Genomic DNA, 27,939 nt, shown 5'->3' with positions numbered 1-27,939 from the left:
CTGTCTGGGAGGCTGATCTGGCCATCAGGGTAGGACTGGAAAGATTCAGTCTGTTGTGATGGAAACTCTGGTGCCTACTGTCAGCCCTCCTTTAACTCTTGTTTTTTGGTTGTCTTTTTTGCGTCACACCCAGCGATGCTCAGGGGGTGCTCCTGGCTCATGCACTCAAGAATTATTCTTGGCGGTGCTTGGGGGACCATATGGGATGCCAGGGATCGGCCGCATGCAAGGCAAAAGCCCAACCCGCTGTACTATCGCTCCGGCTCCTCCTCTTCCTTTTGGAGCAGGATGTAAGGCTCGCAGAGGAAGGCACAGAGGGAGGTTTAGGCCAGACAGAGGAAGGACAACTGGGAAACCTCTGGGAATTGAAGGCCTGATTAACAGGAGGCCGAAGTTTGGGATGTTCTCTGTCGGGGTCATTATTTATTCTATTTTTGACTTTTTCAAAATACAATGAAATGTTCAAAACACAATAAAAACACGACGTTTAGTCTTTAATGTAAGCCCTGATGCCCTTCCTAGTACTGTGAAGATGGCCGGCAGGGCCGCTGGCAGAGAGAACAGGACCGAAGGGACTAGTCACCATTATAAATACATGGCACTTTATGTTTATGAAAAGTTGTAAAACTTTCAGGCAGTGCACATCAATTAAGATATTTCTTTTTAATGATCTCTATTTTCTTTCAATGATAATTCTGACAGTTTCAGTGAGTCTGGACCACGGGTAATATGGCTAGCCCAAGCCCTTCACCATAGGACCCCAAGGGAGCCAACAAATCACTTAAAGTGCCTGAAGCGGTTTCTTATCCTCTGTAAATCATAGGTGATAACGGATGTAACGAGCATCAAATAGACCATAATAACACGTATTACGCTAGCAAACGTTTCACTGTCATTTTAAAGACAGATTCATTTTCCTAATATAGGAAAGTATCACGGAGAGGCTGGATTTAGGCTTGCTGTTAAATCAGAACTTTAACAGTGGTTTACAGCTCAGAGTCACAGAGGCGATTTTCTTTTCTTCAGTGATAAGTGCAGGAGTAAGTCCATCAGCGACTCAAGAGCTGAGACCCCACATCAGGAGTGTCAGCCCTCGCTCCTGACTCTCCTCCATCTCACAGTGCGTCTCTCAAGACAAGTGCAAGACTCTGAGAGTCATTTTGTGTCCTGGTCTAATAATACATTGCAATAGGTAGCATAATAATGCCTACTGCAAATTATTACAGTATGCCCAGGTAATATCAAATCAGTAAAAACTGAGCTCTACCTAAGACTATGAGACAAAAGATAAAGTCTTTTTTTTGGGGGGGGGGGGGGTCACACCCAGCACTGCACAGCAGGGGTTATTTCTGGATCATGCACTCAGGAATTATTCCTGGCGGTGCTTGGGGGACCATATGGGATGCTGGGGATTGAACCTAGGTCGGCCGCGTGCAAGGCAAACGCTACCTGCTGTGCTACCGGTCCAGCCCCTAAAGTCTTTTATAAAAACAAAAGAATCCATTTTACCTTGGTAACAGTCAACATGTAAAAATTGGTCACGCTGTTCTCATTGGCTCGCTTGATCCGCAGTCTGCACTCTTCCTCATCGATCAACTCGCCGACGTATTCATTTACAAATTCGCCCTAGAGAGAGCAAGCAGTACATAAGTATAGAATCATGTATAGCATGAGAAAACGCTTGTCGATACCAGGTAAAAACAAGAGAATTAACTAAAAAAGAATCCTAGAAATGTAACTCAGACCTAGAAACAACAGTTATTACTTGGAGGCATTCTGGTGACACCGTTTTTCTTGTGAAAATACCTCAAGCCTGATTCTCTTCCCAGCACATAGCTCTTCTAGCACTGCCGGGAGTGACTCCTGAGCACAGAGCTGGGAGTTTCCCTTGAGCACTGCCAGGTGAGGCCAAACCTCTCTGACCTCCCCTCCCACCCAAAAGGGTCTTTACTTGCTTTTAATATTATTTCATAATCCAAGTGACACCATCATGGTATTTCTTAGGGACTCGGGGGAGAAAGCTAACCTGATTAAGTCCTTGCAACTGTATTGCAACAGACTTTTCTGGTTTGCAGCTTTGGGCCTGGATGTGAAAAAGATGGCTGTGAAGCGAATGAGCACACTTTCTGCTGTTCTGTACTGGGGTCACCCACTACGGTGGTGCTCAGGGGCTCAGAAGTGACCCTTGGTGGTATGAGCACTTTAAAAAAGGTCAATATGAATCTGTGCACTGTTCCCTTGGCTCACCTCAGTGGAAAGGTCTTACACAACGAGCACAATATTACATTAGCATTTATTTATTGATTTGCTTTTTGGGCCACCCAGTGATGCTGAGAGGTTACTTCCAGCTCAGGTACTCAGAATTACTCCTGGCGGTGCTTGGGAGACCATATGGGACGCTGGGGATCGAACCCAGGTCAGCTTCGTGCAAGGCAAATGCCCCTACATTAGCATTTGTAATAGCACAATATTAAAACCAAAAACATCGACACTACTACATGCTACAAATCTTATTCCATCTCATAACTTTTATTGTTAAGTTTAAAAACCTTTGTTGTTTATTGTTGCTTAAGCCCTTTTTGTTGCTGACATCCAGAGCTGCTCAGGCTCTGAGCTCCGGGCGGCTCCTGGAACACATGGTGCTGGGGCCCGAGGCTTGGCCTACGGGGCACAGGGCACGTGCTCCAGCCCACTGGGCTACAGTTCCAGCCCTGAATTAATTTTATTTTTGTTTTTGGGTCATACTTAGCGGTGCCCAGGACATATTCCTAGCTCTGCACTCAGGAGTCACTCCCTGCAGTGTCCAGGGGACCATATGGGCCTGGAGATCAAACGTGGGCCAGCTGCAGCAAGGTGAGCACCCCGCCCTATTCGCTACTGCATCAGTCCTCCAATGTCACTCTTCCTTGTAAGCGGCAGCTCCTGATCCTGCCCCTTCCCTTCCTCGCCTGCCCAGGGCCCAAGACACACTGCTCTCAGGGCAGCACCGAGCACGGACCCGCAGACTCGTGCTTGGGAGGCAGGTGCCTGCCACCCTGGACTGTGTGTGTGTGCATGCCCATGGGTACACTTCCATGGAGTTTTATCAGGTGAGAATCACGTCATCACCACCACTACCAAGATGCAGAACTGTGCTGCAGTGTGACACTGAGGTAGATCCCTAAGCTCATAAACACTTACACTCTTGGTAAACCAATCTTTGCAATACAATAATCAATTAAAACACAAAACTGCGGGCTGGAGCAATAGCAATAGTAGGGGGACTGGGCACTTGCATTGCACGTGGCTAGCCCTGGTTCCACCCCTGGGGCCCCATGTGGTCCCCTGAACCCTGCCAGGAGTGATCCGTGAATGCAGTCAGGAGTCTCAAACCCAAGCAAAACCAGAACTGCCCTATCACCACAGAGATCCTTGCACGGCTGCTCTCATAAACATGACCTTTCTCCGTCCTTTGTCTGTCCCAGTCCTGATTTATTCTCTATCTCTGAAACTGTCATTTAAACGATGTTCTGTTAATTGAATCACATGATATGTAACCTGTGCAGCTTGGGTTAGAAAAATAACAAAATCCTCGGCTCTATTCCCTTGAAATTCACCCAAGTTGTTGAGTGTATCAATAATCCATTGATTTTTAAACAAACACACCGCACTGGTGCTCTGAGGTAGCAACTCACAGTATATATAGACCACAGTTTGTTTACTCGATCACCTAGAGAAGGAAAAAAAATCTTTAATTTTATTTTTGGACTAGACTCGGCTGAGCTCGCGGCTTACTCCTAGCTCTGTACTCAGGGATTACCCACGGCGAAGCTGAGGTGCCAGGAATTGAGTTCACACATGCAAGGCAAGTGCCCTACCCTTGACACCATCCACCTGGTCCCTAGAAGGAAATGCTCATTGCTCCCAGGCTTGGGCTATTGCAAATAAAGCTACTGTGAACATTTGGGTAAAAGTTCTAGTGTGGACAGAGGTTTTCATGTTTCTGAGATAAAGGCTAGGAATGGTTTGTCAGCGATATGCACATATTTGGCGGGGAGTCCGGGCCACACTCGATGCTAGCCAAGGCATCCCCAGCATACTTTTGTGGGTCACTCTTGCTGGTGTCTGGGGGACCGAGTGCAGACTGTCTACATGCAAACCATGTCCCCTCACCCTCTGAGCTAGCTCCCTAGACCTAGGGTTAATTTTTAAAGAAACTGCCAGGCTAGGGGTCAGAGCGACAGTACAGTAGGTAGGGGACATGCCTTCATGTGCAGATCCCTGGAATTCCAAATGGGCCCCTGAGGACTGCCAGGAGAAATTCCTGAGCATCAACAGGAGTGGACCCAAAACAAAACAAACAAAAAAGAAATCACCAAACTAGCTTCCAAAGCCGGATCATTTTACATTTATATTCCTGATGTCTGAAACCTTGTTTCTCTAGATCGTTCCAAGAATTATGTACACCACTATTTCATCTTCCTGTTCCAACAAAGCGAAGGTGTGCAGAGCGAAGTTTCATTAATTTTTTGTTTTTGGGTAGGTTTCGGGCTTACTCCTGACTCTGAGCTCAGGAATCACTCCTGGTGGGGTCAAAGTACCATATGGGGTTATGCGGACTGAACGTGGGTCAGATGTACTATCACTGGGTCCCTGTAATTTTTATGGCAAGTTCTTTGTTTTGGGGGTGGTGGTGGGGGGCACACCAGTCATGCTCGGGGTCATTCCTAACTCTGCTCTCAATAATTACTCCTGGTGGGGAGTAATTATTATTATGGGATGATGGGGATCCAACCCGGGTCAGTCATGTGTAGGCAAATGCCCCACCTTCTGTACTGTTGCTCTGGTTCCTGTAATAAGAGTTTTTATGGCAAGTCTTTTTTAATAGAAAGCTTTAGGGGGAAATTTCAATCAAATCAGCTTCACTTCATCTTCGTTGTAGGACTTATGGTAAGATTTCATTTGAAGGTTATTCTCCATCTTGGAGATTCATCTGTCTCAACCTGAGAAGTTCTCTTATGTCCATCCTCTCTCGCTCCCTCTTTCTCGAACAAGCGTACTTGTGGTGTGGGTTGGGAGGGGAGGGTGACATCTGATAGTGCTCAGGGCTTACTACTGGCTCTGTGCTCATGGATTCCTTCTGGTAGTAGTCAGGGGACCATATGCGGTGCCTGGGATCGAACCTGGGTCAGCGAGGCAAGCTCCATAACCCCTGCACTACCTCTCTGGCCCCTAATGTTCTTCTCTTCCGTTGTCCTTTTCTTTTTCTCTCTTTCCTTTTGTATTTCTCTAAGTAAATTTCTCTAAAGATATTTTACTCCACACACACACCATTTGAAGAAATGATTCAGTGGCCCTAAAAACTTGAAGCCCTTTGTCTTGTTTATATTTACCATTCCACGAAAATACAGCAAAGACACAAAAATGATGGGCTCATAGAGACATGAATGCAAGTCTCATAAACTATACTACTGAGAATAGAGACAGAAACATTTTAGAGATCCTAAAAGTGAAAATCTTTAACTTCAAAGAGTTGCTCACTGAACTTTAAAAACAGTAACTGTGTCATTTGTGAATGCAAAAATTAAGGAATATCAAAAATTCTAACTGTCAAAAAATAGAAGAGATGGGTCACCAAGAGCCAGCAGCTTTCCAGGTGACTGCTGAAGGTGAGACTCCTTTAATAAAGTGTTTGAAAGCATCATTTCAACTGTGCCAATGGAGACTGCCAGGGAGGGGCAGAGCCCACAGTGCCCAGGAGTCTATTCCAAGCAGCTCCGGAGACCATGGACAGGGGTGGGATTCAAACCAGGGTGCTGGCCACAGCTACATGCCAGGCAAGTGTCTTGACCTTAATACGATTTTAGCAGCCTTGAGAATCCCTCAAACTTTAGCAATATAAGTTATGCCTGATTTATTACTGATATATAAATTTAAACTTCCGCACATTCAGTCACCAAACCCTCTGTGACCTACAGTTTGTGTTCTTTCTTTTTCTTTCTTTTTCAGCTTTTTGAGTCACACCAGGCATTGCTCATGAATTACTCCTGGCGGTGCTCAGGGGGCCATATGGGATGCTGGGGATCGAACCCGGGTCAGCCGCATGCAAGGCAAATGCCCTCCCCGCTGTACGACAGCTCTGGCCCTGGTGTGTGTCATTTTTATGAAATAGTCACACACTGTCACTGATCCTTTAGAGAGCCTGAGCAGTTTGCAGTGTGCTGCCCTTTCAGACCCCGTCTGGTCAGAACTGTGAAGAAAAACTCCCTTTCTTCCCTCTATTTCATTCCGACAGCAAAGCCTGAAGATATTTAAAAGAGTCGTTTGTCCTTTGGAGGCGGCTGGGGAAAGACACTTCTGAGATCCCGCCAAGAGTGAGCAGTGGAAAGCGGGCGGGAGCAGGTTCTTCTGTCCAGCCAGCTTGGCGGTGAGAGGCCTGACGCAGCCTGGTGTCACACACCCCTTCCCACAGCAGGGGACCCAGACGCCCTACGCAGCTCACCCTTAGGAGCGAGTCCAAACGGGAGTGCATCTAGGGAGACTCAGACTCAGGTTCAGGCAGAGCCAGAACCATTCGGGCTGACACGGTTCCCGGCACCTGTGACTTCGGTGTAAGGTCATTTGATACCACTGACATACGGAACAATTTTCTCTCCCATGATGCCTTGGAGACCTCTAATGCTTTATAATAATTCTTCCATTGCCTTTATATTTTAGTGATTAAAGTGAATCTGCTATGGTTTGGAAACACGTCAGTGAAGTTTCCATTTTCCTTTTCCTTTTGTTTTTTTTTTTGGTTTTGAACCACCTCCAGGGCTGCTCAGAGGCTGCTCCTAGCAGTGCTCGGTCCATTGGGTGCCAGGACTGACCCGCACCAGCTAAGTTCCTGCTGAGCCCAGTGTATGTGGAGTTTTTATCAAACCAGAATACCTGTGAATGTAAAGCCTTGTAAAATGGATGTTTACTTAATGTAAAGGAGACTAAAAGTTTTTAATGATTTGAAAAAAACTGAAGCAAAAGACAGGTCTAATCTGGTATTTCATATAACTTTTTTAATTTTCAAGGAGGAAACCAGTTTCAAAACAGCAAGTTCCTTGCTTGACTGAAAACATTTTCAAGAGTTAAAATGTACAAAATGGAACTGTGTACATTTAATTTTATAGTTTTTTTTCTGTTTCTTAAAAAGGTAAAAAGGTAAAGGCCCTCCCGTTGATCATCGATTTGCTCGAGCGGGCCCAATAACGTCTCCGTTGGAGACTTCGTTGTTTCTGTGTTTGGCATATCGAATACGTCACGGGGAGCTTGCCAGGCTCTGCCGTGCGGGCGAGATACTCTCGGTAGCTTGCCGGGCTCTCCGAGAGGGGCGGAGGAATCGAACTCGTGTCGGCCATGTTGGCTGCGTGCAGGACAAACGCCCTACTGCTGTGCTATCGCTCCAGCCCTTTCAAAAAATATTTTTTTTTGGGGGGGTTATCTGAGCCATACCTAGAAATGCTCAGAGGTCACTCCTGGTTCTGCCTCTTAATGCACCAAAAATATTTTCATTGTTGTTACAAAGTGTTGCTTTAAAAAAAAAATTGTTTGGGCGTCATACCCAGTGGTGCTCAGGGCTTGCTCCTGGCTGTGTTCAGGGGTTACTCCGGCTGGTACTCAGGGACCAATGGTATATGGAGTCAGGGATCAAACCCAAGCTAGCTGCATATGGCCAGTGCCCTCCCCACCCCCGGACTCTCTTCCCTACAAGTACTTTTAAAAGGTAAAGGGAAAGGTAAAGGCCCTCCCGTTGATCGTCGATTTGCTCGAGCGGGCCCAGTAACGTCTCCATTGGAGACTTTGTTGTTACTGTGTCTGGCATATCGAATACTCTCGGTAGCTTGCCGGCTCTCTGAGAGGGGCGGAGGAATCGAACTCGGGTCAGCCATGTTGGCCGCTTGTAAGGCGAACGCCCTACCCGCTGTGCTATTGCTCCAGCCCTTTTAAAAAATATTTATTTTGGGGGGGGATGTTATCTGAGCCACACCTAGAAATGCTCAGAGGTTACTCCTGGTTCTGCACTGAGGAATTACTTCTGGCGGTGCTGGGGGACCATATGGGATATCAGGGATCGAACGTGGGTCGGCTACGCGTGCAAGACAAATGCCCTCCCCGCTATGCTATCACTCCAGCCCCCCCGACCACGTATTTTTGATTACTTTTCAGTAGCCGTACATTTGTATGTTGCAAAAGACCACCTGTCTCATATTAGCAATTTCAACAACACTAAGGGAAGAATAACTCAGATTGTATATTCTTTTATGCACTTAATTTTTACTATAATTTGTAGCATACCCCAGAAAAGCCTGAAGACCCAAGGGTTTGATCCCACCACCCCATCCATATGGTCCCAGCCCAGCCAGGAGTAATTCCTGAGCTTTGCCAAGTTGGTCTCCACCACCCCCCACACAAAAAAGACAACCCATCTCCAGCCATCTCCTCTGACAAATTTTTAATTTTTTAAATTTTGGGGCAAGGAAGGGGGCACCCAGCAGTGCTCAGGGCTGACTCGTGGCCTGGTGCTCAGAAATCACTCCTGGTGGGCTTGGGCGAACCATACAGGGCGCTGGGGATGGAAGCTGGGTCGGCTGTGTACAAGGCAAGTGCCCTACCCACTGAACTAATGCTCTGGCCCTGTTATTTTGCTGTGGTCAGGGCTTACTCCTGGCGCTGGTGGGCTCAGACACCATATAGGATGCCCGGGATCGAACCTAGGCTGACTGTACGCAGTTCTTACAATGTGGGTCAGTAACAATCCCGTATTAATTCACAGACTTGAATGTGGGAGTTATGAAAACTTCAAAAGATTTGTTTTAATACATTTATGATTTAATAGCAGTATGTTTGATTTATAGACTTATTTTACATACCAATATGCTCAGAGTCACATAAAAATTTCTCTAACAAGAAGGGGTCAGATGTGGATAAAGCAAGTTTAAGAAGTTCTACCTAAGACTATTTGTTAACATGGAGGTTCTCAGGATCTCTAAAGTTTGAGACAAGGTTTGAACAGTAGGATTTATTAATGTTTTTCTTCTACTTTTTTTTTTAGGGGGTACGCAGGGGCACACTCAGCTGTGCTCAGGATTTACTTCTGTTTCTGTACTCAGGGATCACTCCTGGCAGGGCTCAGGGCTTGATGGGTTAACAGGAACTGAACCCAGGCCAGCCGTGTGCAAGGCGAGTGCCTTCCTGCTGCTGTACTCTCTCCAGCGGCTGGTGCTGTTTCATTTCTAGAAAAATTTTGTATTTAGATGGCTGGAGTGATAGCACAGTAGGTAGGCCGTTTGCCCTGCACACGGCCAACCCAGGTTCTATTCCCAGCATCCCATCTGGTCCCCTGAGCACCGTCAGAAGAAATTCCTGAGTGCAAAGCCAGAAGTAACCCCTGTGCATCGCTGGGTACCCAAAAAGCAAAAAAAAAAAAAAAAAAAAAAAAAAAAAAAAGTATTTAGAAACTCTCTTGTCCATGATAAGGAAAAGCTCTCTTGCCAATTGTAAGAGTGACTTATCACGGTACCCAAAGTTTACGTCAATTTTATTGGGACCTCTTCCTACTAGAGTCTGCCCAAGAAGGTGAAGTGAGAAATTTTAAGATTTCATCCTACGACTTGTCTTTCTCCCTCCCGAAGCTGCTGGGCAGCGTGGGCTCCAGGCTCTGCCAGTGCCTCCCAGCCCAGTTACCTTTTTAATGCTCCTCTTGGCCCTGAGACCCCAGCCTCTCCGCTCTGTTTTGATGATCTCTGCGTCGGGATAGAGCCTCTTGGTGAAGCACTGGTTCTGGCAGCGCTCCCCAGCGGGGCACACCTGTGGGTGACACTCGTACTGCAGCATTCTGTTCAGACACTCGGATTCCAGGCCACAGGGGTTCTCGTCAGCCGGCTTGCAATTGCAGCGGGGGATCTCTGACAGGTCTGCAACATGAATCTGGACCTTTCCCATAACCTTGTTGGCCTAGAAAGCCACAAAGAAGAGACAAAATTAAACACAGTTGGTACCTTGACCCCCGCCCCCCCTTTTTGGTCATTTTGGGTCACACCTGGAGATGCTCAGGGGTTTACTCCTGGCTCTGCAGGAGTTTGGTTCCCCCCGAGCACTGTCAGGACCATAAGGGATGGGCTCGAACCTGGGTTGGCTGCGTGCAAGGCACATGCCCTCCCTGTTGTACTATCACTGTAGTCCCTTGCCCTTACGTGGGTGTCTTACTATTTGTAACAAGCCCTTTCCTAACACAACTGGCTTATGCTAATAAGGTGGGTTTTGGACTACATCTTAGCAGGGAAGATGTAGTTGTCATGGGAACCACTGATAAATTGCCAGCTAAAACTTTCCGGTCCCCCTACCGTGCCAAAGACTTAATTCAGTATTTCAAAAGTGGACAAAATCCTCTCCCCAGGGGTGCTGGAACCGCCCAGGGGGTGGGTGACAGCAGCCACTGGTGAATTTGGAAGATTCTTCTGTTTGTGTGGAGACGCCAGCTTTCCAGAGGTACTGAGCATCTTTTTTTCTTTCCCAGAAAGGGGTGGCAGGCCAAATAAGACCGGGATTCTCTGACTTCATCAACCATGCCTCTGTGACACAACCCCCATAGAAACAAAGGAAGTTTCTGGGCTGGAGCACGTGTTGAGACTGGGAAACTGGCGAATGGAGGAGAGGGAACGAGCCCTTCCCCAAAGCGCTTCCGGCGGGCGCTCCTGGGTATTTCAGAAGAAGCCAACACTGAGTAAGGAAATGTTTCTGCTCTGTGAGCCACAATGCCAAATTCATTGCTCCCAGGGAGGAGACACTGGGGGCGCCAGAGTCACAGCACAGTCCATGATCTAGGCTGGCGACAGGCTATTGGCCTCAGCGAGGGCAGGTGCTGGAACTCAGAGCCTCTGACCTGTAGATCCGACAGATTTGAGCTGAATTCTGGGATACTTTATTGTGGCCCAGGAATTGCTGTGGACGGTATGGGGAATCTCTCCTCTCCATGCTAAAACTTAATGCAGAACCCCTCTCCCCAAAATAAAATATGAAGTGTGTTGTTTCTCGGTCTGTGAGACTTTAATAAAGACACTGCTGGTCCCCACAGTCCAACAGCCGTGACTCCCATCTGATACTTCTAATAGAAGCTCTGTTGGTTTCACAGAAAACTTGATAATTACCAAGTATCCACACGTCAAAAGAGCATTCGAACATTCTAAGAGTCATGTGTCTAATCTTGCCAACACCGCCGTTTTCCTGAGCAAAGACTCACTTTGATGTGTTTATAGGGAGGAGGCTTCCTTGAGCTTTTTTCCATCTCCAGTGCTTCTTTACTTTCTCTTTGTGCTTTCAATTCCAGGAAACGTTTTGCAGCTTCTTCCAGTGCTGCCAAAAAGAACCAAACAACATATGCCACCAAGAAGCAAGTAAAATGAAGCCCACTGGGGTCCATTCACTTTCTGTGTTGTATCTGAATTTTGTGCTCCAACTGAATCTGGGCCTGATCTCTTTTTAAAATTCCATTTTGCAAAGAGCCATTTACTACCATGCGGAAACAGAGCAAGTCGGCCATTTGTGACTACACCAAACTCTGCAAGCTTCTGTCTCAGGAGAAGGGACCCTTACTTCCATGTCCAGAGACTTCTGAAAATCAAAGAGAAGCTTAAAAAATGAAACTAACATAAAATTTAAATTAATTTTACCTGTGCCCAGAAAACCAGACTTCCTGAAAAAACAGTTTTATGGCTTTTCCTACAAGTTTGTGGAGAGGAACTTTACCTGACTACGCAACTACCCCCTGAATAAACTCCACCTTTCATATTTATATACATTCAGCACAATACTATAGTGGAATGTATTTTTCTAATTTTTTTTGGGAGGGGGGGAGGTTGGGGCTGCCCCCAGCTGCGCTCAGGGCTTACCCCTGGTGGTTTAATGGATTCAATCCAGGTCTGCTACATGCAAGGCAAGAGCCTTCCCCACTGTACTATCTCTCTGGACATGCTTGGATTCTTATGCAGTCTCAATGGGACTGGAAATTCATAAACATTGGGGCCATCAACGCTGCTGAAAATTACCTAATAACAGATGCATGTCAGATGCAGGTCAGAAGATGCTATGTAAACAACACTGGCATCTTAGTGTGTAGTCACTGCGAAAATATTCTCCAACTTACCTTTTTTGAAAGTCTTGTTAATACTAGTCTGTCCCTCAGCAAAGCTTTTGTCTCCTTCAACGTAAGGAAAAACCCTGCCCCGGTGCACCCAATAGTAGTCATGGGAGCCAAAGAAGAACACGGGGAAGTCGCCCAGGCCATGCCTGAGGGCTTGGATGTTCAGCGGCACAGACCTGGGGTTGCAGATCTCGGCTGGCCACCACCTGGAAAAAGAAGCGAGTTTAGACTCGGGAGATGAAAACAACCTACCTTCCTTACAGGGCTGGCTGGTTTGCAATTTCCATTCATATTCTAAATGACAAAAATATTGTCATATTGTCATGCCTTTCCTATTTTCTTTCCTTTTTTTTTGGTTTGTTTCTTGGGTCATACCCAGCATTGCACAGAAGTTATTCCTGGCTCATGCACTCAGGAATTACTTCTGGAGGTGCTTGGGGGACCATATGGGATGCTGGGAATCGAACCCGGGTCGGCCGCGTGCAAGGCAAACGCCCTACCCGCTGTGCTATTGCTCCAGTCCCAACCGTTCCTATCTTCATCCTGCTCAAATGATATATCAGTAAAACCATAATGATTAAAAAAACAAAGAAAACATTAAACAAAGTAGGCCCTAAATACCTCTAGTCTTCTTTAAAAATCTGGTACTTAGAATATACATCAAAACATTAAATTATGAAAAAAACAACAGTAAAGTAAAAATAAACCTGATATCCAACTTCAGAATTAAAATACTACCAATACTATTCTATATCAAATTTTAATTCCAGAAAAGTTGTTTATTTCTAAACTTAAATGTTCTTAATATCAATACTGTAAAAGTTTATTTTTGATCACCACAGAAACCATTAAAAATGTACTAATGTTGGGGCTGGAGCAACAGTACAGCGGGTAGGGCGTTTGCCTTGCACATGGCTGACCCGGGTTCGATTCCAGACATCCAATATGGTCGCCTGAGCACCACCAGGAGTAATTCCTGAGCGCAGACCCAGGAGTAACCCCTGTAAAATCGCCAGGTGTGACCCAAAAAACAAAAACAAACAAACAAAAAAAGTACTAATGTCAAGGAATGAACATCCCCATTCAAATAAACACTTTCTAACTTAGAACTAAGTATTTTTAATCAACAGCAGGTTTTATTTCAATTGAATTTTAAAATCTAACTCATTATCGATCATAATATATGTGGGATTTGGGACAAAATGAAAACAGTTCATTTTGCTAATAATGGTTAAAAACCACCATATGGGCCTGAGTAGTCTTAGACCACTTTTCACACATTTGGACGGGCCTCACGCATGAAGCAACCGGCAGAGGAACCCAGGTGTGTGGGACCCGGGGCGTAGATCTCTAAGCCTGCTCGGATCGGGACTGGGGCCTCCTCCACCCAGATGCCCCACCTTCCAGTTACACCCACCAACTGCCAATTGGCACTGTGTAATCCCATCAATGGCCAAGACCCAGAGACTATAAAACCCTGCTCCTAGAAGCAGGATTATTATCTAGTTCTTACTCTAGCGAACCCGGCAGGCTACCAAAAGTATCCTGCCCACACGGCAGAGTATGGCAAACTCCCCGTGGTGTATTCAATATGCCCAAAACCAAAAACAATGATGGGTCTCATTCTCCTGACCCTGAAAGAGTCTCAAATGTGGCACTTTTTAAAATCTCCTCAGGGCTAGGACAAAGGAGACGTTACTGGGGCCTGCTTGAGGCAATCGATGAATAACAGGATGACAGTGATACAGTGATGGGCCTGAGAGATAGAACTGTGGGTAGGGCACTTGCCTTGTACATAGCTGACCCAGATTTGATCCCCAGCACCCTATATGGCCCCCTAGCACCCACAGTGTGATCCCTGAGCAGAGTCAGGAGTAATCCCTGAGCACAGCTTGGGCATGGGCCTCAAACAACAACCATAAAAACCCTACTGCAATTACTAAATTAAATGTCTGTGTGGCACATTTGACAGTTTCCAGTAATCAGGCAAGTCAAGAATTAAAGGGTGAAGATTTTGTGACATATTAAATGACCAACATCAATAGTAAATATATAAAAATTACTTTTTTTTGTTTTACACATGCCTAACAGCCATTTATTTCACGTGCAATTGTATTATATAGAAGATAAATGGCACGGTCACGCCGGCAGATCTTAGTGCAGATTGGAATTTGTTTCCTCTATGGAGTTCCCTGCTGGAGGGCAGGAACACCTACTCTGCACTCAGGAGGCCGGGCCTGATCCCCACACACTGCACGGTCCCCAAAGCACTTGGGGGACCAAGTCAGGAGTAGCCTCTGGTCATCACTGGCCCAAAAAACCAAAACCAAATCAACAAAAAGTAGCCTGTTAAAGATCTAAGAAATAATTTAAATATGGGTAATCTGGGCTGGAGCAATAGCACAGCAGGTAGGGAGTCTGCCTTGCACGTGGCTGACCCGGGTTGATTTCCTCCATCCCTCTCGGGGAGCCTGGCAAGCTACGCTACTGAAAGTATCCTGCCCGCACGGCAGAGCCTGTCAAGCTCCCTGTGGCGTATTCGATATGCCAAACACTGTAACAACAAGTCTCATGATGGAGACGTTACTGGTGCCCGCTCGAGCAAATTGATGAACACCGGGACGACAGTGACGGGTAATTTAAGTCCATGCCAAGATTTACTTAAATATTTTAATTTAAATTTTAAATTGATTCTACCACTGAGCTACATCCTGGACCCTCATGCTCAAAATGTTAACATCAAACAACTATTTTGTGTACTTAGCTTTAATTTTTCCTTCAAAGCAGGAGTGGAGATAATTTATTTCTAAATCAGGTTAAGGTATAAAGTATGCACATGGCATCTGCATTAATTGGAGTAATCCGGTAAGAGAATACTTTCTGCCAATGGTGGTTCTGGGTCCTTATATTCGCTGGGAAGCTTCATTTTAGAGTAGCTGCTTACTGAAAAGTCTTTATGTGTGTGATACAACTGGGCCAGAATGGAAGGAAACAAGATTTAGTTCATGGATGGAAGTCTCCCCAAAACATGCAGCAAGAATCTGGTGTAAACTGGATCATCACTTTGGGTTTAAAATGCAATGAGATTAAAATTAAGCATTTAAATGAAACGGAATGTTTTCATATTTATAACTTAAAAATGCAGTATGTACAGCATACACGGTGACTGTAGTTAATCGATCTGTATTTTATATTTAGACGTTGCCCAGAGAGATCTTTTAAGTTCTCATCAGAATAAAATTTGTAACGTATGGTGAAGGTTACTAGCTAAACTTATTATTTTGACTGGCTTATAATATATGTGGAGCTGGAGCGACAGCACAGCGGTAGGGCATTTGCCTTGCGCGCGCAGCCAGTCCGGCAGAGCTGGGTTTGATTCCTCCGCCCTTCTCAGAGAGCCCGGCAAGCTACTGAGCGTCTCTCGCCTGCGTGGCAAAGCCTGGCAAGCTACCTGTGATGCATTCGATATGCCAAACACAGTAACAACAAATTTCAAAATGGAGACGTTATTGGGCCCGCTTGAGCAAATCAACCAACAATGGGAGGATAGTGACAGTATAATATATGCAAATATTGAAACATGTTGTATGTCTGACACTATCTGTTCTATATAAATAGAGCTGCTCCTAAGCAGTCCTCAGGAGGCCCAGGGCAGTTCCTGGTGATTTTTATCCAACCAGGTCTCTGCTTCTCTGCCCAGGCCCAAAAATGCAGTGATGCCAGGATCCAAATGCCAGAGCCCTGCCTCCAGGGTGCCGTGCTGGGGACCGAGCCGGTCAGTATGGAAGGCATGTGCCTTAACTCCCAAGGAACAGCGCAGAGGCTGCGGGCTTTGGGCCCCACCTGGCTCTGTGCTCAGGAGGGAGCACTCCTGCCGGGGCTTGGAGGACCATTTGGGTGCCAATCATACCCAGATGGTCTACCTGCTGTACTATCGCTCCAGTCCTTTAACTTCTATTGTATCACCCCTGCCCTCACCTTTTTTTTCAAAGGGAGAACAGAAAGGAAGTATTCTGAAATTTATCTATGAATCTGAAGATTTCTGGGGGAAAAGGCAGCTCAGATAGAGAAGGGAACACTAAGTAAAGGATGTTTGGAGGACTCGCTCGGGATGTGAGATGCGCACTGAAAGTAGACTATAGACCGAACATGATGGCCACTCAATACCTCTATTGCAAACCACAACACCCTAAAGGAAAGAGAGAACAAAAGGGAATGCTCTGCCACAGAGGTGGGGCGGGGTGGGAGGGATGGAGGTTGGGAGGGCTACTGGGTTCATTGGTGGTGGAGAATGGGCACTGGTGGAGGGATGGGTACTTGGTCATTGTATAACTGAAACCCAAGCACGAAAGTTTGTAAGTCTACAGCAGTACCTCATGGTGTTTCACTAATAAAAACAAAACAAAACAAACAAAAAAAAATGAAGATTTCTTACTGACTCCAGGCCCTCTGCCTTTTCTGACTGAAAGTAGAAGAGAAGACACTTTCCCCTTGTTTGACATTTACCCTGTAAAACGCGATGGCATCTTTCAGCCTGGAGAGAAAGATGCAAGGGCTAATGCTCACGGGGCCCAGATCTGACCTGCACCACAGAGCGCCACTAGGTGTGGCTCAGAAACCAAACAAAACTCTGGTATCGTTAACATACAGTATAAAGTTGTTTATGTGTTCAGGCTAATTTAACAAAACCCAACTTAAAAGTTTTCTGTCAGATGTTAAAAAATAAGAAGGTAGCATCATGGCCTCACTGGCCCTTCTGGGCTAGTAACAGAGCACTGGAAGTTAAACGGCTAGGCTGCCTATTTAACATAAAGATATAAAAAATAAAATACGGAACAAGTGATTCAGCCCTTGCTAAAAAAGTTTTCAGTGTGTGGCAACCTATAAAAGTTCACATTATTTCGTACTCTAACAGACAGCTCTGTTGTGCTCTCTGGAATTGTATAGATTTTCTTGGTAAAATGACAAACACTTGTTCAAACCTTAGAAGTCAGAAAGTTTAAATATATTGTGATTCTGTTCAGTGAAGACAGAAAGAAATTACATCAGAATCCCAGTAAACACCGAGGGAGCCCCTGAGGAAACAGCCTGGCTCCATGGTGCTGCCTGGCACAGCCCTGCCAAGTGCCACAGCCCATGTCTGTGGTGCCGAGGCAGTGCCGGAGAGTGGATCCGGGCCTCGGCCCTCTGAGTGATCTCCCTGACCTTTCACACATACTTCCCATTTCATTTCCGGAGGAACTACACACTACTAATGAAATAATTTTTCTTTAAATTCCTTTTTTGGTTTTTTTTTGGTGGGGGAAGGGTGGGAGGCTCCCTTGTAGTGCCTCATCAGCTGCTGTGGACCAGATGGTCTGGTGCTCAGGCCTGGCAAGGCGGCACTTCTGGGTGCGAACGGACCACTCCAATGCGGTGCTGGGGATTTCAGGCAAGCCAGTCGTGCACTCTGCCCTCTGAGCTATACTGCCAACCCTCTCTAAAGCCTTCAAAGCATTTGCTTGGCTAAAATTGAAATGGACCAGATTAAGGGGCACAGAGAACTATTTTGGATTGACTGTAAATTCCTGACTATAATATACTGAAGCATTAGTCTGGTGGGTAGGGCGCTTGCCTTGCATGCAGCTGACCTGGGTTTGATCCTTGGCACCCACTACTGTCCCCTGAGCCTTCCCGATTATGCCCCGAGCACAGCCAGGTGTGGTCCTCAAAACATATCTAAATATATTCACATTTATGTAAAATATAAAGATAAATTATGGTAACAAAAGTAACATAAAATGAGTTAGAACACAAAAAGAAAATCTCCTATCAAAAATAAAAACAATTCTAAAATCTGGTATCCTACAGCGAATGGTATAAAATTACTTTCAAGGCTTATCAATGAGTCAACTAACCAATCAAAAAGAAAGACAAAAATCCAACAACAAAAGAACCTTCTCAATTCTCTAAAAAGTCAGACTCAAAACTTATTTCTTTGAGGCTGAGAGCAGAAGACAGATTTAGTGACTAGAATCACTGTGAAGGATAAAATGGAAACTAATTTTCCTTTTGTTCTTTTGGCCACATCTGGTGGTGCTCAAGGGTCATTCCTGAGAGTTTAGGGGCGCATTTGGTGCCAGGAATCTAACCATGTGCGCGGGGGGGGGGGGGGGGGGGGGGGCAGGGCAGGAGGCCGGAGGGAGAAGGGACCACTGAGCAAATGATGAAATGATGGTTGGAGGATCACTTGGGATGGTAGATGCTACTGAAAGTAGACTATGGATCACACACAGTGGCTGTTTAGTGCCTACACTGCAAACCATAACATCCAAAAGGAGAGAGTAAGAGGGAATGCGTCTGCCACAGAGGCAGGGGGTGGGAAGAGGTGGGGGCAGCAGGAGGGACATGGGAACATTGGTGGCGGAGAAAGGGCATTGGGAGAGGGTTTGGTACTCAAACGATGTTTGATTCAAACATAATCATGAGAATTTGTAAGTCTGTAACTGCATCTCATGGTGATTCAGTAAAATAAGTAAATTTAAAATAATGAAAGAAAAACATTTTTTTTGAAAAGTGGGTGCTTGAAGGAATGCGACTGGATCCCGCAGTAGGTTACTGTCGCCAGGCCATCCCAGGGGGGAAAGGGTGCTGTCCCTCCACGTGCTCCCCCTTGGCGGCTCGGTGGCTGCCATCCTCCAGAGGCCATTGAATGTCAGTTAGGTTTGGGCCCTCAGTGACAAGACAAGTGGGGCCTCACGGGATGGGGATGGAGCCAGCACTTTCCTCCCCGTCCCAACAAGACCCACCCACAAATGGCCTCTCTGGCTCCTGATCAAGTTGCTTAACGGCTATGATCCTAGAGACTCAGGAACAAATCTCAGAACCCAGCAGGTTTTGGCAGAAATCTCTCCAGATTTAATTGTTAAAATTTCGGAATTTCAAAATTGCACGGCCACTGCTGCAGCTGTACAATATCACATGTTACTCATAACCAGGAATAGAAAACAAATTGTCTACTGTTGCCTTTTCAGCAGATCTGAGTGTTAGGGTAAAATCCCGAATAATAATGGTGGGTCTGGTGTCAAAATATTGAATGTGATCCAAGTAGAGAGAGACTAATCTGGAGGTCATCTGCCCTACAGGTAGGGGGAGGGTGTGGGTTGGGGGGGTACTGGGGTTTTTGGTGGTGGAGAATGGGCACTGGTGAAGGTACAGGTGTTTCATTGTATGACCGAGACTTAAACCCGAAAGCTTTGTAACAGCTCTCACGGTGATTCAATAAATAAAATTATAAAAAATGAAAAAAAAAAGTAAGGTGGAGTTCATGCCCAATTCAATCAGCCTAATCAGTGGCTGAATAAATAGCAGGACTCCTACGTTAAAAAAAAAAAAAGTGGCTGCTCGAGCCCTCTGCACTCTCCTTGGTGCCCTCTTCTCTGGAGGGGGAGGGAGAGGTTTGATGCTCAGGGCGCACTCCTGGGAGTGCTTACGGGATGATACGAGGTCCCAGAAATGAACCTGTGTTGGCCACGTGCAGGGCAAGCCCCCGACCCGCTGTACTGTGTCTCTGGCCCCTTTCTCTTTTCCCAAGGAAGCAGCTCTATGCAGTCTTACCCACCTTCGCCACCTTCTTAGAGGCCACGAACAACGACAGAACACTTCCTCCCTGTCCTCAGAAACACTTGCCTGTAATTCCCCAGCTTGACCCAAACGATCTGCTTGTAGTGCAGCTTCTTGCCAGCCTTGCAGTCGTCGCAGTTCCAGCAGCCTTCCGGCATGGCGATGCTCAAGCACTCGGGGTGGAAGGAGGCCGGGCACGACTCGCAGCACAGCAGTCTTCCCCCTTGGAACACACAACAGCGAGGGGGAGAGAGGAAAGAAAAGGGAGAACGTGGCCTCTGAAGCACGTGAGGTTTACATTAGGTTCGACTCGAACGGGGTGGAGGGGACAAGAAAGGGATTTAGTTATGCGTGTAGCAATGGAACTGAAACAGGAAACGACAGAACACACTTGGCCACTTCAGTCCCTTTTCAGGTCTTCGGCGGCTAGAAGCTGAAAGCTCTTGAGTACAGAAAACGTTCCTGCTTTCTTCGCTTGGCGGGAGCCGAAACTTTTTAACACAGGACAAAACAGATGCATAAAGTCTAGAGTAGATTTCAGTAAACTGGGAAAATTTTTCAAACAAGTATGTAGCAAATTTCTTGAGAGTGAAAGGAAGAAGTATCAGTCGTCTTTGTATTTTAATCCAGTGCTACAGTTAACTAAATCCCTTTTAACAAAGTAAGTAAAAATTTAAATGGCCAACAGGTTGATCAACCATTTCTTCGTCCCATAAAATACAAAAACGTGAAAAGATGGCACTCTCAAATTGATGATTACATTATTAGTCCCTTTTCGGTGAGGATTAAGTCAAAAAGGCTATACAGCAGTGGTTTGCAGCTTTCATCACCCACGATCTCCCTTTGTAATGAACCTACATGTTTTGAAATATATTAACCAAAAAAAATAAAAAAACACCAAACTGCCTCAAAACCAAATTCTTACACTTAATTTTTATGGTATATTACTGTCATTGTTATGGTGCTGGGGACTGAACCCATGTCTCAGCATGCAAGGCTAACATTTTACCTCTAAGCCACATTTCTGCCAGTCCCTATATTTTAAATGTAACAACCTCACATTTTAACTAAACAAAGCAATATGTAACTGCCAATCAGAGCTTCTGAGCTCTAGAATAAAATTACCATTTATCATATTGAATTGTTAAAAATCATTGCCAAAGGGCCAGAGACATAGTACAGGGGAAATCGCTACCTCAGTCAGCCCCCTGCAGGGCAACGCATGAAGACGGCTGCCTTGCATGTGACTGGCCCTGGTTCAATCCCAGCAATAAGAGATCCCCTGAGCACTGCTGGATGTGCCCACAACACTCCTCTACCCAAATTACAGCCAGATATAAAGAATCGTCTGCAACCTTATTTTGCACAAATGCGTGATTCTGGTGCTTCAGGTATCTGAATTGTAGAAAGGTTTTGAAAGGGAGGGTACTTGGGGTGTACTCCCAGCAGTGCTCAGGGATCATGCAGCGCTGGGGTTTGAACCTCAGGCTCCTGCATGCAAAGCAGGTGCTCCAGCTCTTTATCATTCTCTCCAGTCCCCCGCCCCCAAAATTTGTCTTATAAAGTCTTTTCTGATTTCTTGAGAACCACTGCTTTATAGCATAAATATCAGGGTAGAATGAAGCACCACACACAAGGAATTCCTTCTAAATTCCCTAGCAAAATCTTCGAAGTTCACAAGACGATCTTTGAATTAAGAACAAAATAGGTATAGCAAACAAAACATGTATAAATGCAAAAAAATAAAACAGATTTGGTGGAGATCATTCTAACAAGTGGTGGTGAAGGATGTTTACCAGGAGAGATGGAACATAATAAAAACATCTACTGAAAAGAAAAAAAAATCTTTCCAGCAGAAAATCGATCTATGGAGATTTAAAGCATCATAAGCAAAAGTTGAAGAGACCTATGCAAATCATATGCTCCAACCATTAAAGGGTTTGCTATGATTTTTCCTTACGCTTTTATTGTTCTGTAGGCTTTCAAAGTTCTAAATGATTAGCATAAAAAGAAATTCATATACAATCAGTGATGAATAAAATTACTATATTTCCTCTGCTTCAAAGCATTTACTTCAATCATTGAGATTTTTTTCCTTTGTAGATATTTTAATATGCATTAATTGCTCCAATTCTCGAGACTAGAGATTCGCTACCTGAGTGCTCTTCTCCTACACAGTGAACTCTTCTGTAAGTTCAAAGTAAAATAAAATAATTCGCTCTAATTTTTCAACAGAAAGGATGACCAATAGGGAGAGCAGTCTTTGAAAACAGCTTTGGAGGATACGTAATTACTCGAGCTAACATGGAATATTCAGGCTGGCCACTTTAACATTAAGGCCCAGCCTTAATTTTAAGTCTTCAGAGGAAATACAGACAGAATCTTAAGTAAAAAATTATTATGATTTTGGACCAAAAATTACACAAAGAAAGGAAAAAAATGAAAATGCAAACAATCCACCTTGGTGCTATGCACGAAAACTGCTTTGGGATGTGAGAGAGAGCATGGTTGAAGCTAAGCAAGCAAACAGAGGGCTCAAAATAATTTCCGTTCATGTCAAGATTAGTGCTGAATACTAAGAACAAAGTAAGCAACAACTGAATTACTCTAACTTCGTAAGTGCACCAACAGGGAGATATGGTATTTCCTAACGCCTGGTTAGTCTAACTATATTGCATTATGGAATCAGTCTGACCTATGTCTACCTTTATTTTGGATGCAGATGGTATCACCAGCAAGCTGTCATTATACTCTGACTTCAATGACAATGGGAATGTCAGTGCACTTAAAAACCCACTTCTCCCTTAGGCTCTCAAATCAACTCACTTTTTAGTTCAACTTTCTTTGTTATGAGTTGCCCCTTCAGATGGAATAAAGTTACATCAAGCAGGCAACACAAAGAACGATGGTGGGAATAGGGAGAAACCCATTTTAAATTTCTAGTGTGTATTAGGTCTAGATTAATTTTTCTTTAAAGATTCTCACCCTAGCCTCTACATAATAGTGGGAAAATCTACAGGTTCTCACAATTTCAGGTTATTTATTTTGACCATCTGGGATAAAAATTTCCAAATATTATATTATTATGAAACCAATTTTTCCCTTATTACCAGTAGGTTATGTAAAGCTAAGCACAAGGCAAGATTTTCTTCCTTAGATTAACTGCGAGATTCTGAGATACATTTAGCTCTTGGTTCTCTGTGGCTAAATTATCTATATATAAGCAGCTGGGGATGTAGCTCAGTGATAGAGGATATGCTTGCAACTATGAGGCTCTGAGTCTGAGCTCTGGCGCGCGCGCACACATGAACACACACACACACTATCCATAAATAATTCTTCAATTAAACTGATCTGCCTTGCAAGAGTCTATATTGGGGAATCTGCTCCAGCTGCAACCCAGCACCTCATCTTGTAGGAGAAGGGCAACTAATTTTCATAGCATACTTTTTATCAAAAGTATACACAGAGAGAGACAGAGACAGAGAGGGGGGGGGAGAGAGAAAAAGAGAGAGAGAGAGAGAGAGATTGAGAGAGATTGTATCCTAAACTAATTTAAATATTATAATTTTGGTGTCCTATTTAAGAACCCATTTTGTTATTTAGTTGAAAGTAACATATTATATCCTTTCTATTCTATTTTACCACGAAAGCTCTACACTGGGTAAAAAAGAAAAAGTCCTACAATATTCTTTTATACTGAGTAAAATTCTAGTCTTTCAGTTTTGATAACCCACAGGTATATGGAAGGTATGAAATTATTTCAGGACAAGAATTAGTAAAATTTTGTAACAATGGAATTATTTTAAGCCCCTTTAAATAATTTTGCAGCCATATGAAGACAGTCACAACCACCAAGGTAGAATTTACCGAAAGCAATAGATGGCGCTTGACAGGCATACATTTCCCCCCTTATTTAAAGAGAGAAAAATAGGAAATGCAAAAATAAAAGCAAGAGATAAACTATTTTGATTATTACCTTTCTCACATTTCTTTTTGGAAGCTGACGAAGAAGGAATCATAGGTAATTTCATCAACTCTGCACGATTTGATTCATTCAGTAGGTAGTGGGACTTATAGGCATATGAACTGAACATGGGGTCTGAATGGTCCTGAACTATCAGCCCTATACGAAACAAACAGAAAGAGATGAGCTGCAATGAAACTACCCATGATTCCATGAGGATGAAAAATAAATCAGTACCTATGATGTAGCTGCTTCATGGGGGGGAGGGGTGGTGGAAGAATATGAAGAAAAATGAAGATCTGATAGGAGGCTTTCTAAAGTTATTAAAGGGAGCTTAAGCTACTTAATGCCTTATCCCTATCAAGAAACCTATATACAGCAGAAAATTTCAAATCAATTTAAAGATGTAAATTGCATTTGACATTATACCAAAAATAAGGCTCTATTCCTTAACATTTAGATGCACTATGATGGCATTTCAAAGAATAAGATGACACAGGGCTTACTTACTAGGAATAAGAACATAACAGAGCCAGAGTCTGATATGCCTTCAATTATCAAGTGGCACTTAAATGCAGAATTGAGTCTCTTCTCTATTCATATCTTGAAATATACTACAGTCAAATTTCCTGTCATAATGAAGTTTTTTCCTAGTAGTAAGATGTATGATTCTAGAGGAATCATAAAATTTTAACTTTACTTAGTGGAAATCATTACAATATATCCTTTATCATGATATATAATGATTACCTACTTAAGATACTAATAAAAATCGCCCCTTTGCTCCACCAATAAAGTTATCCTACTTGGAAAAAAATGTAAGATCTACTCTCAACTACCTGTAACACCCACTTCTTTCTCGTCCTCTTTCTCTTAATTAAGTTCATCATATAGCAATAAGCCACTCAAACCTGTGGAATTATGAAATCAGTGAAAAACTTCTCTGATTTCTAGTTAGTCTAAAAGAATCTGAATCCTTAAGATACAAATCATGCTGAGTTTTTTAAAATTTTATTTATTATTTATTTTTGCTTTTTGGGCCACCCCTGCGATGCACAGGGTATACACAACAATGTATACACAACACTGAAGTGATTCAACATTTTCCATGATATTATAGGGAGAGGGAAGGAGAAAGGGTCCTCTAAATCTTTAAACGTTCTGAACGCACTGTTACTCGTTTGTCCTGAAGAATGGCTCCGGAGGCTGGAGAGCATCAGGAGGTGAGGCCCTCACTGTGCCTGCGGCTGACCCCAGGCCCAGCCTGGACCCGACCACATCTAGCCCCCAGCATCAACAGGAGTCACTCTTGAATACAATGTCAGGAATAGCCCCTGAGCACTGCTGGGAGTGGCCCAACCCTTCCCCCAATTACAACAACAACAATAAAAATTACCTGAGTGACTTTCTTTTTATTTTTTATGTAGGAGTATTGCTATTTATTCAGCCATTGATTAACCCTAGTGACTTTAAATGATAATTAAGAAATGAGAAAAATCCTTTACAGGACAAAAATTCTGAGACAAGAAACAAAGGCAAATAATAAATAAAGAATAAGTTTTCTAACACCAGAAATGATTAAATGATTAAAATATTAAAAAAGATGAAACATGGATTTTTTAAAATATATATTCATTTTTAAAAAATGATAGAAATAGTTTTCTCGAATTTCATCATCTGTTTAGAGTAAGCTTTTGTAAAATGCTGGGAAATAAGTTTCTTTGTAGGGCCTGGAGCAATAGTACAGCAGGTAGGGCGATCTGCCTTGCACAAGGCCCACCCAGGTTTAATTTCCAGCCCCCCAATTAGTCGCCAGGAGTGATCCCTGAGTGCAGAGCCCATGAGTAAGCCCTGAGCACTGCCAGGTGTAGCAAAAACAAAACAAAACAAAACAAAAAACAAAAACCAGACAAAACAAAGCAAAGTTTCTGTTTACTGAAAACAACTTCAGTTAAAATACAGGGAACTTACTAAGCTTTCATATATAGGCATATAAATAAAGTAACTTTCATATTGTCAAATTAATAAGATGTAAGCATAGATACTGTTGCTAAAACTGGGTTTCAGGCTGGAGTATAGCACAGTGGATTTACCTTGCACACGGCCAACCCGGGTTTGATTCCCAGCATCCTATATGGTCCCCCAAACACCGCCAGGAGTAATTCCTGAGTGCATGAGCCAGGAGGAACCCCTGTGCAATGCCAGGTTTGACCCACCCCCCCCGAAACAAAACAAAAAAACCCCTGAGTTTCCCCCCTCATTCACATGATCTCAAGCTTTTAATCAATGCTTATTGTTAAACCCACAAAAATAGCTAGTTTCTATAAACGGTCAGGTTCCCTGACAGTGGTCCATTTCCTACCTAACTTAAATTTTAAAGGCCTCAGAAGAGGTATTATTTAACACCTAATACAGTGTTGGTTGTGCTTTATTAAGAATATGCTCCAGGGGCCAGAGTGACAGTATAGGAGTGATCCCTGAGCTCAGAGCCAAGAATAAACCCTGAGCACTGCCAGCTGTGACCCAAAAACCAACAAGAAAAAAACTGTGCTCCAAAGTAAGACAAGATAGTAGTTATAAACCTGATACCAGTTACACAAACACAGACATGCACACCATGTACACACCTCGCGTAAAAGTAAGTGAATAGAATGGTAGAATAAAATATAAAGTGATATACTTTGTTATCCTGATACACATTTGCTTAAAAATCTCCAAAAGTAGTCACTTAATGGCAATTCATTCTTTACATTTTATAGTTACTTTTGATTAAAAAAAATTTAATGCAGAAATTGCTTATTTGCTTAATAGTATAATAAATGAGCATGGATCATCTAATTAAAATTGAACAGTTTTATACTTTGCACAAATCATTAACCACTGATACATATAGTAGCATTATCTATAAAGACATATGGACAAGACACTCATTTACTTGGACAACCTGTAACAATGTCGCACAGTAAGCATTTCAGTCCTCCCCTCTTCCTTCCCTCCAGTACTAGCAGAATTCAAGAGCAACTCTAATTCTTTAGTAAAGAAAGACACAACAGTGCCCCTCTAAGGAAAGACAGCCCTCCTCATTACCAATCTCTGGCATAATGAAAGCAGTCTCTACAATGAGTCCTGTGGCTGGGACAAAAAGACATCAATTATTTAAGCTTTTATTGTCCGTTGCCTTATACTTTGTTTTTGGGCCACAGCTGGCAAGGCTCAGGGGTTGCTCCTGGCTCTGCACTCAGGAATTACTCCTGGTGGGGCTCGGGGATGATCTGGGATGCTGAGGATTGAATCTGGGCCAGCCATGTGCAAAGCAAGCACCCTACCCACTGTATTATCATCCCTTGAGCCCCACAGTTTATCATTTTAAAAAGTTTTAAGAAACTACTCGGTTTTGGGGTCACACCCAGCAATGCTCGGGTCTTCTTCCTGGCTCTGCATTCAGATACTGCTCCTGGACGTGCTCAGGAGACCATAATGGATGACAGGATCAATCCAGGTTGCCCACATGCCAAATACCTTGCCCACTATACTTTTGCTCTGGTCCCTTTTACTTTTTAAAAATAAGATTTTTTAAAAATAAGATTTTTAAAAAATAAGATGTATAAATCTATACATCAAAGATTTATATAGTACATACATCTTATTAAACATAACTTATTAATATACTGTCAACAAATTAAGGCTGCCTCTTAAGGTAAACCAAAACCACCTTCACTGTATTCTAAATACAATCTCACAGGCCTGACACCAAAGTCCTTTCGGATATTTCACACTAAGTGAAATTTGAAAACTTATCAATTATACTTTTAACAGAGAGAATGTGTGAGAACAAACTGCATTTGAGGATATTAAATGATTCCTAATACAGCTAAAATAAAGCTAGACATTCTGTATCACATTTAACTAAGTTTTATATAAATCACAAACTCAGTATCACTGCTCACCCCTGTCCCCAAGCCCCGGGACACAATATTGTTTTCTAGTTGATCAATCTCTTGGCATACTTAAATATCAACAGCTGGCAAGAAAGCAAGTATGCACCCTTGGCTCTTAATTATCACCACCACATATGTTGTCTTGGCTGTATCCATGAGGCCTTCCCCAATGCCAGACCAAAACACAATAAATTGCAAAATAATCAACTGAAAAAATATATATGTATGTCTTCCAAGTGATATCTCAATCAGTTGAAAAGCCTGTATTAAGGAATATGACA

The 27,939-nt window shown here is 43.7% G+C and overlaps 2 protein-coding genes across 6 annotated transcripts in view; one reads left to right on the top strand and one right to left on the bottom strand.

Annotated features, from left to right (window-relative positions):
* Window positions 1–27,939, bottom strand: part of NSD3 (nuclear receptor binding SET domain protein 3) — a 119,638-nt gene that overhangs the window by 3,793 nt on the left and 87,906 nt on the right. For 3 of the 4 annotated variants that reach the window (XM_056116781.1, XM_056116779.1, XM_056116780.1), the window contains exons 15-20: window positions 23,733–23,879; window positions 19,820–19,976; window positions 12,155–12,357; window positions 11,252–11,364; window positions 9,697–9,966; window positions 1,510–1,626 (exon numbers count right to left, since the gene is read on the bottom strand). In XM_056116781.1, the coding sequence (XP_055972756.1) occupies window positions 1,510–1,626; window positions 9,697–9,966; window positions 11,252–11,364; window positions 12,155–12,357; window positions 19,820–19,976; window positions 23,733–23,879 (1,007 nt within the window). The remainder of the gene's footprint in view (window positions 1–1,509; window positions 1,627–9,696; window positions 9,967–11,251; window positions 11,365–12,154; window positions 12,358–19,819; window positions 19,977–23,732; window positions 23,880–27,939) is intronic. The other variant, XM_056116782.1, reaches the window with a different exon arrangement.
* The window catches only part of DDHD2 (DDHD domain containing 2), a 118,961-nt gene that overhangs the window by 49,931 nt on the left and 41,091 nt on the right, over window positions 1–27,939 (top strand). The window contains exon 18 of one of the 2 annotated variants that reach the window (XR_008792832.1): window positions 2,581–2,590. The exons of the other annotated variant lie outside the window; for it this stretch is intronic. The gene's annotated coding sequence lies outside the window, so the exon portion shown is untranslated. Of the gene's footprint in view, window positions 1–2,580; window positions 2,591–27,939 lie in introns of those variants that run through there. 2 annotated transcript variants of the gene reach the window in all.

This window comes from Sorex fumeus, unplaced genomic scaffold, assembly GCF_029834395.1.
Source record: "Sorex fumeus unplaced genomic scaffold, SorFum_2.1 ptg000033l, whole genome shotgun sequence".
In the NCBI taxonomy this organism is placed as follows: Eukaryota; Metazoa; Chordata; class Mammalia; order Eulipotyphla; family Soricidae; genus Sorex; species Sorex fumeus.
Note: the sequence above shows the minus strand (reverse complement) of the source record. Positions and strands in the feature narration are given on the sequence as shown.